The 17,455-nt window shown below is 42.0% G+C and overlaps 1 protein-coding gene across 10 annotated transcripts in view; it reads left to right on the forward strand.

The window, feature by feature from the left end:
- Window positions 1-9,737, forward strand: part of ARHGAP22 (Rho GTPase activating protein 22) — a 149,988-nt gene extending 140,251 nt beyond the window's left edge. For all 10 annotated transcript variants that reach the window (XM_021397808.1, XM_021397806.1, XM_021397807.1 and 7 more), the window contains 3 exons: window positions 1,460-1,581; window positions 4,290-5,190; window positions 8,879-9,737. In XM_021397808.1, coding sequence (XP_021253483.1) covers window positions 1,460-1,581; window positions 4,290-5,190; window positions 8,879-9,107 — 1,252 coding nt within the window. In that variant the 3' untranslated portion in view covers window positions 9,108-9,737. The remainder of the gene's footprint in view (window positions 1-1,459; window positions 1,582-4,289; window positions 5,191-8,878) is intronic.

Raw genomic sequence — 17,455 nt, forward strand, 5'->3', positions numbered from 1 at the left:
GTGTTGTACTGTTTGTTTCAGAAACACTTAAAGACCAATAAAGAAAGGTAGTAGTTCCAGACACTGCACAGTTGGAGGATTTATAACACAAGCTGAACAGCAGACAGAATTATAATGGCCGGCCTGGCCTCAGCTCTGATTTGGAAGTGGGGTCAGGAGTGGCTTGAAGTACCAGGGACTCCGCAGCCTTTTCTCCCTTTGTCTCTCTGCTGATCATGCCAGTTCAAATTGGGATGAAATGGTCTGGGCGCTGGAATGGACTGTTCGCCTAAATACAGTGTAATTCACTTTATCTTGTATTGTGATCTCCATGGTAAAGTCCTTTGCACATCTGCAGCAGGCAAATGCTGACTGACATGAAGCCCATGCCTTACTCAAGAGATGACAAGCCCTTCCCAAGGGTGGACAGCATTTTTGAAATGTACTTTTGAATGCTTTGAAAAATGTATTGTGCCTCGCTGTGTACTTCTATAGTTTGGTATCTGAGCGCTGCAAAACATAAAAGGAGAATATGGAGGGAAATATAATCATGCATGTTTCTAAGTGAAGAACTGAAGAAAGTAAAGTAGATTTCTGTTCTGACGTTGGGAAGAAAACAGTTCTTGGGTCTCAGCACACTGAAAGCTTTATAAACAATAGGAGGCATTCAGAAGTTTGCCAGCTGAGTAGTACAGCGTGATGAGGAAACATTTTGACTGCTAAAACCCCTAAAATCACCCAAAAGTGAACAGCAGTTCATTAAAAACAAAGTACAGGCAGAGTGAGACTGTTCAACTCTGAGGTCACTGAGACCTGTTTCTTGCTCCTGTGGGTTTTCATGTCAGATTGTCCTTTTCATAAGGAGGCTAATTACAAGCTATTTTGGTGTTTCTTACGGCCTACTATAGCTCCTACTGGGAGGCTGTTCCAAATTGCAAAACATTTAACTTCTAGAAACATTCTGTTGATTGCCAGCATATGCATACAGTTAGCCAGTCTGTCTGCATTTCTTCATGTGCTATCTTTGGCTCACATAAAGTCTTTTTCATGTGTTGATGTCTGCCCAGCTGATGCATTCACAAGAAGCTCTTTATCTGTGTTTTGTCAGATTCAAGAAATAAAGCTCTTCCCACGGGCTGCTTAGTTCTAGGATGAGAAGATCAGTGAAATGTCTTTTTTTACTTCTATCTGTAAGTGAAAACTGGCAGAAACCACTCTGTGTAAATGGAAATTTCCCGGAAGATCTTTATTTGCGTATCCAGAATTACCTTTGGCAGAAGATATCCTCTCCTCTCCTGTTCACACAGGGGATCTGGGGATTGAGTTTGAGTATCTGAGCTGCAGTTAGTCTGTAGGAGCATTTTAGATCCCAGGCTATATAAACACAGGGCAGGACTGTTTCTGCCCAGCATGCCTACAATCTGAGAAGTGACTGACTTATTTCTCTCCTTCTATGATTTTTCTGGGGGGGCTCTTCAAGGTTCCTTGATGAAGTTCAGGCTCACTCCAGCGTTAACAAGATGAGTGTTCAGAACCTAGCAACAGTATTTGGACCAAATATCTTACGACCCAAAATGGAAGATCCAGTGACCATGATGGAAGGTAGGTACTCCTCTTGTGAGATAACACAGCATCTCTATTTTTGGAGCTGCGGGAATATGATGAAAAGCACTGGACATATCACTGACTGCACAGTCAGCAACAAGTCAAACAATTCCTTTCATCAGTGCCTGTGAGTACCAGTTTGGCCACTGTTACCCACTTGCCACTGGTCTGGGAGTCTCTCTTCTCCACAACACGGAGATGCTTCTGCCCTGTCAGATGCTGTTGTGTGAAAAACTTTCTGAACCTACTGTTAAAATGAAAGGTCAAATGTTCTTCAGAAGAACCATATTCAAGTACCAAACTACTGCTGTTTAGCACTAATGCTTTTGGGTGCATTTAGGCAGCTTCCAGCAATGGAATCCAAACCACAATGAAAGAGGTACTGCAGTTCTTACTGTGCTACAGAGGTTATACCTAGGTGTCTTAGACGTGTTATCTTGCAAGCAGACTGTGAGTGGGTCAGAACTTCACAGAATCAGAGTAATAAGTCAAAAATCACTATTAATTTTGGATGTTTGTACAATGTGTTTAAAAAAAAAAACACACTCCAGTCATATTTGCATATATATATTTCCTGAGTTGTAAAGGGAAAAAAAAGAAAACCAAACCTGTAGCAGAAGTAACGTTACTAGGCCCTAACTAATTATGGAGCTGCTCTGGGTACATTGCTGTTAAGTGTGTTCTTTTGAGATGACAGCTTTTATCTGCGAGGGTTGGGATAAGGTAGAAATCCAGTCTATTATATTCAGGCTTTGCTGCATTTGCTTGTTCATTGTATCCTGTTTGTGCTAGACTGCAGGAAAAGGTGAACTCCAGAGAAAGAGGAAGCGGAATGATGGAATGACATATACTGTTTTAGTTTTAAAAGAATGAAAAAAATAGATCTGTGACTGAAAAAAACTCTTACACTCTGTAGTTACTTCTGCACTCCTCGAAACTGGGCCTCTGCTTTAGGAAATAAGAAAAAAAAGCCCAAATGGGACTGAGAAAAGATGAAACAGTAAAACAATGAACCTCAGTGCACCAGACACTTCAGACTTGGTTGCAGGCGTGAATGCTCCTTTCTCCTGAAGCATATATAAAAATATGAAAATTGTCCATCTCTGTATGAGTCAGCACATGCAGAAACAGATGCTGGGTTATTCAGCAGGGTAAAGGTGGGGATAGCTCAACTCCCCGCACCCACAGACATTAAGTACGAGTTGTAGCTGAGGTTAGTGTACCTCTTGCTGTCAGGCCAAGTCTCCTGTTATATTCAAGTCCTTATTGTAGAACCCTGGATATTAGTCTTATTCTCTATTTCAGATGGTAAGTAAACCTAGAATTAATTACATATTTGGTCTTCTTAAGGCTTTTCTCTTTTGTAGCAAATACTTTGTATTAGGTTTGGTAAGTGGTAAGTCTGTAATGGTCTGCACTACTGAAAAGCGGTAACAACTCATTCTGTGGACTTACATAGTTGTTAGTACACTTCCTGCACTTGCTGTATACTTTCTACTTCGTTTGAATGTTGTGAGAAGCTCCTCTTCTAATCAAGTTGGTCACCTTGTGAATCTGCTAGCTGCTGTCTACAGTGAGGTAGCTGCATTTGTGGTTCTTTTGGGAAACTTTGTTCCAGTAGAGTAGCCTCTATGGCATCTTATATTCCACTTTACATGGTTTACTGGTACCTATGTTCCTGCAACACGTGGTTTTTGTTTTGCTGCCTTATCTTAAAGTACGTAACACTTGGTTGCTTTAGGCTGTGACCTACATTGTGTTCTACCTTAAAATGTAATGTTTTCCTTTGTGTCCTTCTTAATGAAGAAAACCTGTCAGTCAGAACCTGTTTTCCTTGTTGCTTTCACTTTGTATCCGGGAAGCTGCATTTATCTGGCACTCTGCAGCAGATATTTGAAATCTCATATCCACCTTGGACTGTATTTCCGTGTGTTTCCTAATGAGTACTGTTTCATTTCAAACTGCTGAATGTTTTACTAGAATTGTAAGAGGATTCTACGAATAGATTGATGGTACAAGAAGCATCTCTTACCCCTTGTGTGCAGCTGCATCTGTCATGCAGATGTCATTCATACTCTTGGCAAGTTTCTCTATAGAGTTCAGCAGAAGGCCTAGGCTGAAGCTTCTGGTGCTTTGTAAACGCTAGCTCTGGGCCTGCAAAGACCGTGAATTTTGGTGCAGTGTAGATATACTCAAGCCGGTGGAAGCCTGCTAGGTTTGGAAGCTGGACAGAAAGATGCTCCATGCTAGCTGACACATTGGTGTACTCAGGATCCAGCATGCATCCCTGCACAGAGCTGTGCTGTCCTGTAGAGTTGTGCATGCTGAAGTTGATGAGCCCCATGTACCATGGTGTGGTACAGACATGCCCTGTTTTCCAGGTGTCCTCCTCCTCTGTCATCCTCAAAGGTGTCCTTAAGCAGTCCAATTTATTAATCATTATGCTATCATTATGCTATGCTAGTCAGCTGCATTCAGCAGGCGGACAGACGTCTGCGCCATTCCTATTCCTCATCTCCAGCAGTGGGAGCAATTCCTGTCTCTCGCAGTCCTGTATAGAAAGGCCCATAGAGGTTTGTACTGATGCACTGCGGGGCACGGTGCCCACACACCTGCCCCACAAGGAGCTCACATGGCACCCCACAGACAGGGAGCATCAGGCCTTCCACATCTCATGGAATTCTTGCCTTTGTTTTCTCCCACAGGCACCTCACTAGTTCAGCACCTGATGACGGTGCTGATAAGTGAACAGGGGCGAATCTTTGCTGTTCCTCAGGCAGATGTGCCAGGGAGCCAGCTGGAAATCAGACCCGTGCGTCCACGCAACACTGTGGAGTGGATTTCTGAGGAGGATGGGGAGGACAGCAGGTCAGAAAGCAATGTTCCCAGCCCTGCTGATCTGCCTTCTGGCAATGCTGTGGCACTGGAGGCCACCACTGGACCTGTGTTGAAAAACACCCCTCCGGAGCGCAGCAGCAAGTTGACTCAGCCTGCCACCAGCCCCAGCAAAAGAGTGCAGACACTGCCTCCATGGAAATACTCCTTCCGCCAGCAGGGAGCACGGTCTGTGAGCCCAAAGCTGGGCAGCTCATCCCTTGATATCCCCAACCTCTCCTCCAGTGGAAACTGGCTGATGAATGGACTGTACTCTCTCCGAGGCCACCGCCGGACAGCCTCTGGGGAACGAGTTAAAGACTCTTGTTCTTCTCAAAGACTCTCTACTTATGACAACGTCCCTTCGTCCAGCCTCTCCCTCAGCACACACAGTATGGGCAGCACCACGTGGTCTACATCGTCGTGTGAGATCTCCGTGGTGGACTCGGTCAGCAGCTGCCCAGCCTGTCGGGCCAGTGACTCCTCGCCTTTAAGCTCTCTCCAAACCGAGTGGATGACTCAGGGTTCACTGTCTCAGAGTGAGGTCAAGACTGCAGATCTGGAGAACAGCATCGACAGGTTAGAAGCCTGCAGCAGCAGCAGTGAGCAGAGCAACCTAGCTCCAGCTTCCAGAGACTCTGTCAGATGCTCTAGGGCCTTACAGAGCTTGGTGGTAGAGCTTAAGACAGAACTGAGCAAACAGAGGACTGAGTACGAGACCAGTATCAAAAGGTAATGTCACATGCAGGGTGGAGACAAGGAAGTCTTCTGTGATCATCACCTCTGTTTGAACATGGGTGGGGGCTCCCAAGCTATTTGGTTCTCGGACCGGTAGTTTTGGAAGATTGTAAATTTGGATCTGGTCTTTCCTCACTGCTCTGTGAGTCCAACTTTTCTCTTTGACAGAAGAGAAGATCAAAAATGGGATTTCCATTACACAGGAAATTGCAGTATTGCTCAGTTGGTTTTCAATGGAAATGGGAACAGCACAAGTTATTACCAGAGTCTGCTCTTTGTCAGCGTTCTGGGAGAAACAGCGAGGCAAGCATCTGCCTTGTGGGGAGGGAAAGGAACCTAGGGCGGTCTGTGCAGGTGCTGAGAGCTGTGTCAAGTCAATTTGAAATTCAAGGTTTTATGCTGCTTTTCCCAAGGGAAACTTTCTTTAGAAAAATGGCTTTGACTATTCTCTGCTGGTTTTGTTGTTGTTGTTGAGATTGCATCTCAGTTATAACTTTTTCAGTAACCATTTTGTGCTGAACTTCAGAAATCAAAGCAGCATTTCTAGACGCTCAAAGCAGTCCTTTGCTCATGCAGCATGGTACTGACTCAAAGCAGCAGCAAAATGCTGCTTGGGCAGCAGAGCTGAACTTGGCCATTCTTTGCCCACTCTGATGTTTTTCAGGTCTTCAGGAGAGGTGTGTGTGAAGGCAGGGCCTGTAGGAAGTAGAAAGTACTCCCAGTAATTAGGAAGAGTCCTATTTATTCGTTTGTGTGAGTTGGTGTATTCGTTTTTATGAATTTAAGTGCTCAACGGAATGATTTTCAGACAAGTATTTGGGAAAATACGCACACGAAATAAATATGGTTATTCAAAGGAATTAGATACGTTTTAATATAAAGGCATGTGCAAAATTGCACACCATGTCATAATACAGAAGAATTGTCATTGGCCTGGGCACCACTAATGGTGCTTTGCATTGGAGAAGGGCTGTAGGCACCTTTCTTACAAATTTCTTTCTTCTCAGCTCTTTTGTTTCTGTGTGTTTAGTTAGTGTTATACTCTCTAAACTATTGGAACTCTGGTTCCATTTACATGTCTCAGTATCCAACCAGTCTGTTACGCACGGTACGAAAAGCACACATGACCGCACAGCTTTAAGCTGTTTGCTGCTACATCGTTTTTCTTGTTATTTATCAAAAGCTGTTTTGGAAAGCTCTGGTCTGAACTCTGCGATCTCGACCAGTGGGCCAGCTGTTAAGGTATGAATCTTACTTGTAACCTTCATGCTGTATTTTATGGTTTGCTGTGGCGGTGGCTTGCCAGCCTCTCCAAAGCTGGTAGGGAAATGAGAGTATGTTCGTTGCATTTAATCTGCAGGACTGCCCTGGCAAGCCTTGTTGCAGGGATACAGAGTAACAAACAGAAATGAGATCAGGCTGCAAAATTAAGTGTGTACCTGCCCATTCTACCTGCTGCCTGTGGGAAGAGATGGCTTTCCGTATCAAGAAAACTTTTCCAGTGGCCTTCAGCCGTTGGGACCCCTGGGAGGGACCTGTTTGTCATTCCTGCTGCATTCTCAGCTGTTTCAGCTGTAACAAACACCTGTCTTTCCCCTTCAGCTGGAAAGGGACAAAGAGCAGTTAGTGTAACTGGAGGGGAGGACTACAAATTGGCCAGGTCTCCCAGGGCAAAGTAGCCAAGAGGAAAATGCCTAACGAACGGGTGGTATTTTCATAAAACTAGGCAAGATGCAATCACTGCCTTTTTGTATTAAACAGGATGATTCCAGCTGTTTGAGATTACAGCCCTAAGGATCTTGCTGTTAAGAATTTCAAGCCAAGTTTTTCAGCTCTCAAAAATTTTGCAGTGTTTTTACTGCAGCTGCAGCAATTTAATTTCCTTTTGACTACGCATGAAAGTCTGCTCCCCTGGAAAGACAGGAGCTAACTACAGTGAAGGAGTGTGGCAGCTTAGCAGGAATGTTTGGGGCTGCCTCACTGGCTTTATTTTACTGAAGATAGTTTAGTCCCCAAAAGTAATAATTCCTTTCCAGTTGTACGTGTGCTTGTGTGGTTTGTAGAACTCAGTCTGTGTAGCAGGGCATGTTTTAATGAAGGCATATGAGCTTTTTGTTGGCACACGTACGTGGAGGGAAAGCAAAGTCGGTACCTGCCTGGGGCAGAGGTAAGGAACACTTGCTGATGGAAAAGCTGTTATTTATCATTATCAACTGCCCATTTTCTCCCTCTTAGTCAGAGAGAGGCAAGTTTTATGGCCTTCCTGTAACCAGTCTGTTCCAGAGCATTTCTCCCTCAAGGTTAGTATAATTATCAGGCATTCTCTGTTGAGTTTCAGTAATTCATGTTTACCACCTGGGATTCTTAAGAAACTGGAAATGTCCTAAAGAGGACTATCATTGTGTATGTAAAATGTCTGTAATACTGTGAACCTTTGTATTCAGAACACGGGCAGCATGTTTAGGCTGCTCTAGCTGTCTCCTAAAGCTTCACAGAAGGAAAATGGAACTGGTAGCACAGATCTGTAGGATGTAACAGAAATGTAGTAAGAGGTGTGGGGGCCTGCATTTTAGCTTCAGCAGAGTCCTCCTGCATTACAAAACACAGCTAGCTGTGTGATAAATGTCTGCCAAGATTGGCAATTTTTTCCAGATATTCCACGTTTCTGTTCATCCCTAAGTGCAGCTGTTGGTCTGCTGCACTTCATGATCAGTGCTCATGGATGTGACTTTGTAATTTGTTGTGGAGGTAGTGACAATGATAATAATGTTGTTCTTGGCTGCATGTGAAGGAACAGTTTATGGGGATGCATTGCATTGTCTCAAAATTGCTTCTTGGTGGTCACAAAATGTAATTCGTGTTCTTCTGAGAAAGTCATAAAGGTCCAGTTCTTTTTTTAGATGTTGTTGTGGAGGCTGCACTTATCCTTTTTGAGTGTCACAACCCCGTGTAAAAATATCCCACTCCCAGTTTCAAAGGGAAGCCAGGCACCTCACTTTCACAGCTGGGTATTAGAATGTTCGTTGAGCCTATGATTCTTCTATTTTCTCTTTGAAGTAGAGAGTGACACCTTTCCCAGGAAGAGCCCGTTCTTAAAAATCACTGTCTGAGTCCTGTCTGGATGTATTTCTTCTGCATTAACACCACTACTCTGTCTTGCAATTAGGAAACATGAGTGGGAGGACAGGAAGTGATGTCCCTACTGCGCTTTATTTCAAATCCAAAAACATGAACCTAATTGACCTTCAAGGGTGTTCCTCTGTACTGGATACCTTACAGGGAAACACATGAGCAGGATAAAAACAGGTTAACTGTTTATTTTGGAAATTATACATCTGAACTCAACTAACTGGTGCATTGAGTTGTATCTCCTCAGACATTCAGTCTGTTCCCAAAAAAGCATTGCTTTGGAAGACTTGACTTGCTTAAGCGTATTTTCTCAAGATACAAATAGAGTGGGATCCAGCTTTCAAGGAGTCCCTGTCCTTAGACTCAATATTAACTGACTATAAAATGGCAATTGGTGCTTTCATTTAAAGCTTCCTCTTAGAATTAAGGTATTTTAGCTCTAAGTTGAACAACTTGTACTTATCGTAGGTATCATAGCAGTATTCATCATGCTACCTACTTAAAAAGCTCTTTTCTTTTTTTCTCTTTCCTCTCTCTCCCATTTGGTTTTAAGAATTGAAGAAGCAAGTGCAGACCTGAGGAAGCAAGTGGTTAGGCTAGAAGAAGAACTGGACCAAGAACGAAAGAAATACACAATGCTGGAGATTAAACTGAGGAATTCTGAACGTGCTCGGGAAGATGCAGAGAAGAGGAATCACCTCCTGCAGAAGGAAATGGAAGAGTTTTTTTCAACATTAGGATGTTTAACTGGTGGGAGTCAAAGTGCTAAAGTCCCCAAATAGAACAACCTGACGTACATCACAGAAGATTCTATTTCTGGCAAAACCAGTGCAAATGCACATTTTGTTGCGTTATACTCATGTATCATGAGTAATTCTACAGTGATTGTGCTCTCAGTGACACGTGCTCTGTTGTTTTTTCATGTTCTATAGCATTTGGGCCATCTGGGAAAAGACTGCTAAACATAATGCTTGAATGTTTAGATTTCAGATTGCCAAGAAGGAGTGGGCACACTTGTGATCCGCAGGTCAAAATGTTCCGGTCTCCATCGCTGTGCTTGTTCCACCTTTGGATTCCCCACACACTCCTTTTGCTGGTTCAAGGACAAGGGAAAGGCATGGAAGATGGGTGAGACCTGGGAGGACCGCAGTCCTAGAATGTCACCACATTCAGTGGGGCTTAGCATATGGATTTAATATGAGGTTTTTTCCTCCCTATTCTCTACATAATGTTTGTTCAGATTTCTCATTCCTGAAAGTGGCATTATTTTATCAAGAGGCTTTGAAAACAATGTCGACCGAACAGCTGCAAATACTGGAAATTTTGACAGTTTCACTAAGTTATCCCTTAGATACCAAACAGTTCCACTGCCTCACAAAAATATGACCTATTAAAGTGTATGTGTTTAACAACCAGACTGGTCACAGAAACTCACTGGAGCTTTAAATATGCACATTTTGCCCTAGGTATCTTATTTTTACATTGAGCCAAAAATAGAGCAGCATTAGCTGCAAGAAAAAAGAAATCTCATATGAGTTGGTACGTAATGATCACACATCAAGTTAAGGAAGGAAAAATTCTTATAATCAAAACACATCCAACTGCTGTGGGTATTTTAACTTGAATAGCAAAACTATTGTAAGAGAAATCAATGCAGTTAGTGCTGGAGAAGGGGAAGGGTGGGATCTATCTTTAGCCTTCACAGGACAACAGCAATTGATTTTTTTTTGTTGTGAAGAAGTTTATGGGGATATGAGAGAACAGAAGGAGAACTGCAAACAATCCAGTAACCTAAGTTCACTACTTCTACAGAAAGAACATACGCTATTAGAATGAAGTTGTAAATCCAGTAATTACCTGTCAGGGCTCACTTCCCTTCAAGGGACTTACTGGAGAAGTTCTGCGTAACATTTGGAGTGCCCCGAGTCATACATAGCCTGCACCCAGAACACTGTTTCACCAGATCCATCTTGAGCTGGCTTGCCAGCCCTTGCGCTCACCCTACTGCTTGCTCTCTTTTGGCAGAAATCTTTGACAGCTGAGGCAGCTTGAGAGTCTCAAAGGAGAACGGTTTTAACAGAAAAGTGCTGCGACCACACGAACTGCCTAAGAACTGGTATAGACTGCAGTGAAGGTGCTCGCTTCATTTAACTATTTTTAGAAAATGACCTTTTTTATCTTGCCCAAAAAGAATAACTCATTGCTTGGTAATAACCTTGGAATGGACTTTTCGCAGTAGCAGCAGACTGCACACCTTCTTTCACTGCTGATGTTCTCCTTATCTCACAGATGGATGAACAGAAGTTAATTTGTTTCTGCCTCACTCTAGTGCTTCTCCTTGCCACAGAAATGTAAACCATTTAAAGTGAGCAAAAAGAAACATATTAGCCTAATATTTCCTGGTTACAGCAAGGCAAGCAAAGTAGTGAAATATAACTAAGCAGTTTGGGTATTTCAGAACAGTTTCCATGAATGTCCAGCTGCACTGGATTCTTTACTACCCCCGTGGAGAAGCAGTGTGGCACAACCCTGACTGTTCAGCAGGAGCAGCCTGCCACCTGCAGGCAGCAGCATCAGCCTTAACCCCCCCCCTCCTTGTATTACTGACAAGCACCACTGCAGATCACATCCTTCCAGGGTATTACTACTGGACGCAGCACATCATCAGCTTACAGGAGGGTCACAGCTGAGCCTGCAAGGAAGACAATGGCCTGTTTAAAACAATTAAAAGTGTGAGGAGCAACTCCTGTTGTAACTATGAATCTCAGCTGGAACATCACAGTGGGTTTAGACAGTATGAAGTCTAATGCCAGTCCTCAAAAATAAACCTCGGTGTCAGAGTATAGCCTGAGCTAGGCTGTAAATAACTCTCTGCAATTAAAATACCAGGCTGGTAAAAAGTGACAGCCTGGACTACCTGAGGCATTCAATCCAAAGTAGCAGAAATCAGGCTGTTTTTGTACCTTCTTATATTCTTATCCTAACACGAGTACTTTTCATTATATCCAGCATCCTGACAGTCTGCGTCCCTTAAACAATCCATACTGCCTTACCTCCTGTATGTTTCAAATGCAGACTATGCTATTTAGTTCCAGCACACTGCAATACTAACTGAGCCATGCTGACTGGGAGCCTAACAACAAATATGTGAAGCAAGAACCAAACAATACTTCTTGCTAGCTCTCAGAGAAATCAAATGAGTCATTTCTCAGTATTCTTTGAGTACTTAGAATAGTAGACGGTTGATATCTGTAGCCAAAGTGAGGAAAAGGTCCACCCATCCCAAGTCTTCAACTCCAAGACAGGAACAGCTATTAGCTGTGTTGCACTCTACATGATCTAGCAGCCAGAATAAAATTAATTCTTGTCAGTTTCACAGAGCAAACTGTATCCACTCACAGCAATTAATGGAACTAGCCTCCAGTTAACCGTTGTGCTCCAGAAGCATCTATTCCTCTTCTTTTTAAGTAATAGATGTCAGGTCATTTTGAAGATGATCCACTGCAGTAAGCAGGCTGCAAGAAGTTGCAGTCTACCCAGTTCTTGCTAAAATGTACCTTGGCAGGAAGCAAACTGTAAAGCATGGTAAGAGACACGTAATGTTCATTGCCTCTCATGAGCAATTTTGCAAGAAATGAGGATACACTCGTGCTGTTGGACATCACCCCACAGATCACCATGACCTTATCTGAGGAGGATAATAGTCTCTTTATTGCCAGCAGCTGCTGTTTCTGTGCTCTTTTCCCACCACTTCATCTGCCTCTCTCACAGATCTAAGAGTGCTCCTTATTGTACAGACCTTTAGCTTCTTCCAGCCCCTCCCACAACCACCATTTAAATTGCAGCCTTAACAACAGTTTACAGGTTTGCTCATCCTCATAAAACACAGAATTGGGTAGCTTCCTAGCCTGGAACATTATGCAGGAAAAAAAAAAAAAAAAAAAAAAAAAAAAAAAAAAAGTAAAAAAAAAACATTCGGGAAAGAAACCCAACAAGCATAGACTTGAAAAAAAAAAATCCAAAGCCAAATAGTCCAGAATAATAAAAAAAATCTGTAGGTCTCCATGGCATTTCTAGTATGAAAAGGAAAATCAGTAATGCTAACTTACTGAACGATCTACATTTGCCAAATAGGTCTATACAAAGCAGCAGCACTAGGGAGAGTTTCAGCTCTCGGTTTATGAGACAGAACTACTGCCCAAGATGATACAAAATGAAATGAATGCAGCCACGTCCCTGACAGAGCTAGGACTGACGCAGGCCTTGCTCCATATTCCTGTTTTACTTAGAACCAGCCTCACTTTATGCTAACATCGGCAAATAAAAAAGAGCATCTCTGAGCCTCACCGCTTTCCTAGGAGAACGCCTCCTGAAGGGCTGCTCTGGAGGAAGGAAGTGGGCTGCACTGTACTGCCCACGGCCACTGCACCTTCCCCTCAAAAACAGTACGCAGAGACAACGTAGCAGCATGCAGCCAAACACAACTTGAGGGCATCCCGAGTCTTCGTCTTCTGGAGGCATTCAAGGCCAGACTGGACGTGGCTCTGGGCAGCCTGGTCTAGTGGTTGGCAACCCTGCACTTGGCAGGGGGGTTGAGACTCGATGATCTTTGAGGTCCTTTTCAACCCAAGCCATTCTATGATTCTATGATTCTATGATTCATTTAAAGCAACTCTCAGAGCCTGCTGGAAATCAAGGTAATGAAATAAATACAGTATGCCAGGATTTAGCCCTGGTAGTGATCCCAGCGCAGGAAGTGGTCCTGTCACCCAAACTAGCTCTCCAGAAAGAGCCCTTCAAAAATCAGGTATCTTAAGGCTTCTCTGGCAATCAGTTTTGAGGATTTTCTTGCTAAAGGCCCGAGCCCTGTGCCCTCACACACTGGAAGGCCCGCAGCTTACCTTTTTGATTCTGTGATTCTTTCTACCACAGAGGGGCTCAGCAGCTTCATTACCAGCAGGGCAGGCAGGCTGCAGTTGGTAGCAAAGAAGTGAGAATGGAAGAAACACAGCATTTTTGCCCACAGATGAGGTCAGACACAGAACATAAATAGCATTTAAAGCATTTCTCAGGAAAGGCCAGCACTAATACAACTCCAGCTGCAGTCTTACTGTCAAGTCCATGCTGTGTCATTCCAGCAATGAAGAAACACTAAATGCATAGTGGTCGGGCTTTTTTTTTTTCCTTTTTTATTTAAAATATCGTTATAACCAATTAACATACTAGATAACAATGTATACATTCCAGTGGTGCACATGTAATGACCTATGGCATGAATGACTGAAAAAACCACAATGCTCTCAGTAATGCCCCACCAACAGCTTATTTGGAGGGAATCAAGGAAAAACAGGAAAGGTATCAAATGCGGGGAAAAAAAATAATAGTTCTCCCAGTATTTTTAACGCTGTACCTTCCCCTTAGTATTTCCTGGGACAAAACAAAGTTAAGAGTATACTTTAAAAGGGGCAGAAGGAATGATCACAATCATTAAGGTGTTTTTTTCTTTCTCAACTTTAGTAATAAAAGTTAAAGAACTCTCAAAAATAGACTAAATATTGGGCCTACAAAAGTAATTCATCTGTATGCAAAGCTTACCAAGAATTATTCCTTTTGTAAAATGTAAAGGATGAGCTGACATTACTAGTAAGCTATTTTTACCTACAAAACCAGACTACAATAATAAAATCACCAATTTACAGCTAACACAATATTCTAGATGTACATTATTGTACACAAGCTATATATTACACATGAACATCTTACGTGAAATCTATAGGAAACATACCTACTGATACTGTCCCAACATTGGCCAATAGGTTCATTTTTCTAAAGGAAGTGTATTTTTCTATTTCACATTCAGTGTAGTTCCAATAGCAAGGGTTAGCTTTGCTTACTTAGAAACGTAGATGGTTTGTGTGAGGTAGATCAAGAAAACCTTGCTTAAAATTTCAACGGCAAAAGTGGAAACAATATTATCTGATTTATAACACATCCATGAAGCAGAGAGATCTGCGTTAGGGAGTAAAAGAGATCAACTGAAGGAATCACATCGATCCAGTGCCCGTAACTAAAGATAAATTAAATGAATTGAAAATTCAGGGAGGCAGTAGAGTCTCATCACAAACTTCCATTAAAACCCTCTTTCTAATCCTATGCAGACAGCTCTTTCAGCTCCAATCCTCAAACCACATCCGGACAGATGAACCAACAACTTGACAGGCGAATCAGATGTAACAGTGTGAACAAGCTGCTGTCAACAGCAGATACCGGATTCCTGGATGGGTAGGAACTATGTACCTGTGCTAGCTCTTTAACCATCATCTTTATGCAATGTTGAGATTAATGCCACATGTATTAATGCTGAAGCATTATATTTGTAGAACTGTCAGTCAGGGTGCTGAGTTGTTGCTTTCTAACTGAATAGCCTTTATGTTCAGAGAAGCAATTTTCCATAAAACAAACCCACGTCAATGTCATTCTGCTTGTACACTGAAGCAGCAGAGGGTGCTGTTGCCACAACCATCTCATTTACAGCTCACTACATCCTCCTAAATACACACGTGCATGTTTCTGTGTGCACGTGGGGCAGGGTGGATTACCAGTTTTATCCCGACATTATCTTGGTATCTAGCGAGAATTCTCACCCAGAAAGATACGACTACACATACAGTATAGTAAGATTCTTCTAAACCAAAAACCCAAGCTGCATGGTGCCTACACAGGGAAAAGTGCCGTGTCTCTTCAGGTTAGCTGAAGCAGAGGTGGCCTGCTCAGTCAGGCTGCTCTAAGGTTGTTCAGCTGATGCTCTGGCAGTCCAGCTTCCCCCCCCACACACACACTAACACAGACAAATCCCAGTTCTGACCCCATGGTCTAGCTTCAACCAAAGACATCACAAAGCAAAAGACATCACAGAGCAGAGGTACAGCACACAGTAACAGTATTAATCTTCCCCCCCTACGTTTCCATCTATTTAAAAACCCTGAGGAACCTACTTCTGCAAAAGGAGAGGAGCCTTTTTGTTCTTGAAGCCTGCCACAGCTCTGGCCATAGAAGGAGGGAATTAATGTTCTTACTGCCCAGCTTTTAACCTCACCTGCTGTGAAATCAAACACAGCTCACTGTAATTCAATCCCTACCAACTCCAGTGGATTGGAACAGCCCTAGAAGTGGAACATTGCATGCACTTTAGTAAAGCCTGTTGTCATGAAAAGATTTTGACATCATATACTAAAATAAAGCTTAATATTTCAAGAATAATAATTTTACAGTGTATTAGATAACATACTAGCTAGCAATAGAAAATACAAAACCAGTTGCACTCTACCTATTTGTTTGCTGTTTGTGGCAGTGTACAGCTATCTCTGAAATCATTTTATATTTCAGCAAATAAAAAGAGATGTTAAGACTTGACCACTGTTGTGACAACTTGGTTACTGAGAATCTGATTCGCTTGTCTTTTAAATTTGCCTACAATGTGATGAGCTGGAATAAAAAAGAAAGCAACACCACTATGAAGACGATGCCAGAAGTGAACTATAGGTTCCAGCATCCAGAGCGCTGACCTTAGTGAAATAATCACTTTAAACATAGCTCACTTCATACTGCAATGGGTTGCCGAGGACAGTCCCAGCCATTCATCAACACTACATTAAAAGAAAAGAAAAACTCAATTCTTCTTAGGGATTATGAACAAGATGAAATTACTATTGATAGCGTGCTGTGGTAAGAGTAGACTCAGCCTATTTATGTTGAAAGAAGAAAATAACAGAGTAAGATTCACTCAACATGCATTTTAAAGCAATTTTTCTTTAGGACACTGGAAAGTGATAGCAAAAAATCGCTCTGAAGTTTCCAAGTATTTCAGTCACTGCTGCAATCCAAGGGTGTCCAAAATCAATTGAAAAAGGGATTAGATTTACCAAATCCTGTTCTTCTACACGAAGATAGCATCTACACGAGTTGATTTTACCAATCTTAACTTTATACACTGGGTTAACCCTTACATAGCAAAGTAGTACTGTTCTATGACCAAAAATTTTGGCTTAATTCACAGTTTAAACTTTGATTTAAAAAAATTACAAAATAGACTGTTCTATTGGTCTCTGTTCAAATCGAGCAGATTTTCTATGTTCCAGTGCGAGAAACATCCAAATAAGTCCTGCCTCTTCTGAGGTAATGTACAATTTGGCAGGATCCCATACAAATAATTGCCTTAACAAATGTGGTTTAGAAAGGCAATATTGAAATATGCGATACAAATGAGGAAACCAAAATTACACACACCAATAGCACTTACCAGCAGTCTAGCCAGGCCAGGGAAACAACTGTGCAGTTTATCAATTTAGTTATCTTTGAAACATTACCACTCCTTGTACCCTGCATTTTTTTAAAAGACATATTGCATATTGAAAGTGTTACTGTCACTTACATTGTTCTGAAACTTGCTGCAAGGATGAATTTTCCTCTTCCCATTCTAACTACAAAAGACACTTAGCCCAACAAAGTGAAGGAACCACACTGAAAAGCATCAGTCATTCCCAATGACCTTTGTAACCAGTCATATTATTTGCTTACGCTCTGTGCCTGGCAAGACTTCTGAAATTTTTAAGCTCATTTTTGTGAGCATTACTAATTTAAATTCCTCTTTACATTCTAATTCACTACACAAAATATGCATCTACACATGGCAATCAATTACACAGCCTAGCTTCACTAAAAATCTGCATTTTCCAAAGGAATAAATTCTGAATGATTGTTTAACTCAAACTTAAGCCAGTTATACATAAATCATTCTGTAAATATAAAATGTAAACAGTTAAAATACTTCTGTGAGGAGCAGCACCATTTTACCTGACTATTTAGTAACTGTTCTACGTATTTCAATATATCTTTTGTTTAAAAAGTGTATTGAAACCCGGAGCTTCAGTGCTGAAAACTACTGAATATTAATGACTTAAAACGAACCATTATGAAGATTTCTGCTACGCTGGTCTCATGGTGAAATGAAAGAGATAAATATTAATTTATACAGCACTATTTCTCCCTCCTTTGGATGGCATATATTGCTCACTTAATGCATTAGCTACAGAAATCCTGAGGTTCTTCTACCACGTCACGGTTTTTAGCG

This window comes from Numida meleagris, chromosome 5, assembly GCF_002078875.1.
Source record: "Numida meleagris isolate 19003 breed g44 Domestic line chromosome 5, NumMel1.0, whole genome shotgun sequence".
Classification (NCBI taxonomy): Eukaryota; Metazoa; Chordata; class Aves; order Galliformes; family Numididae; genus Numida; species Numida meleagris.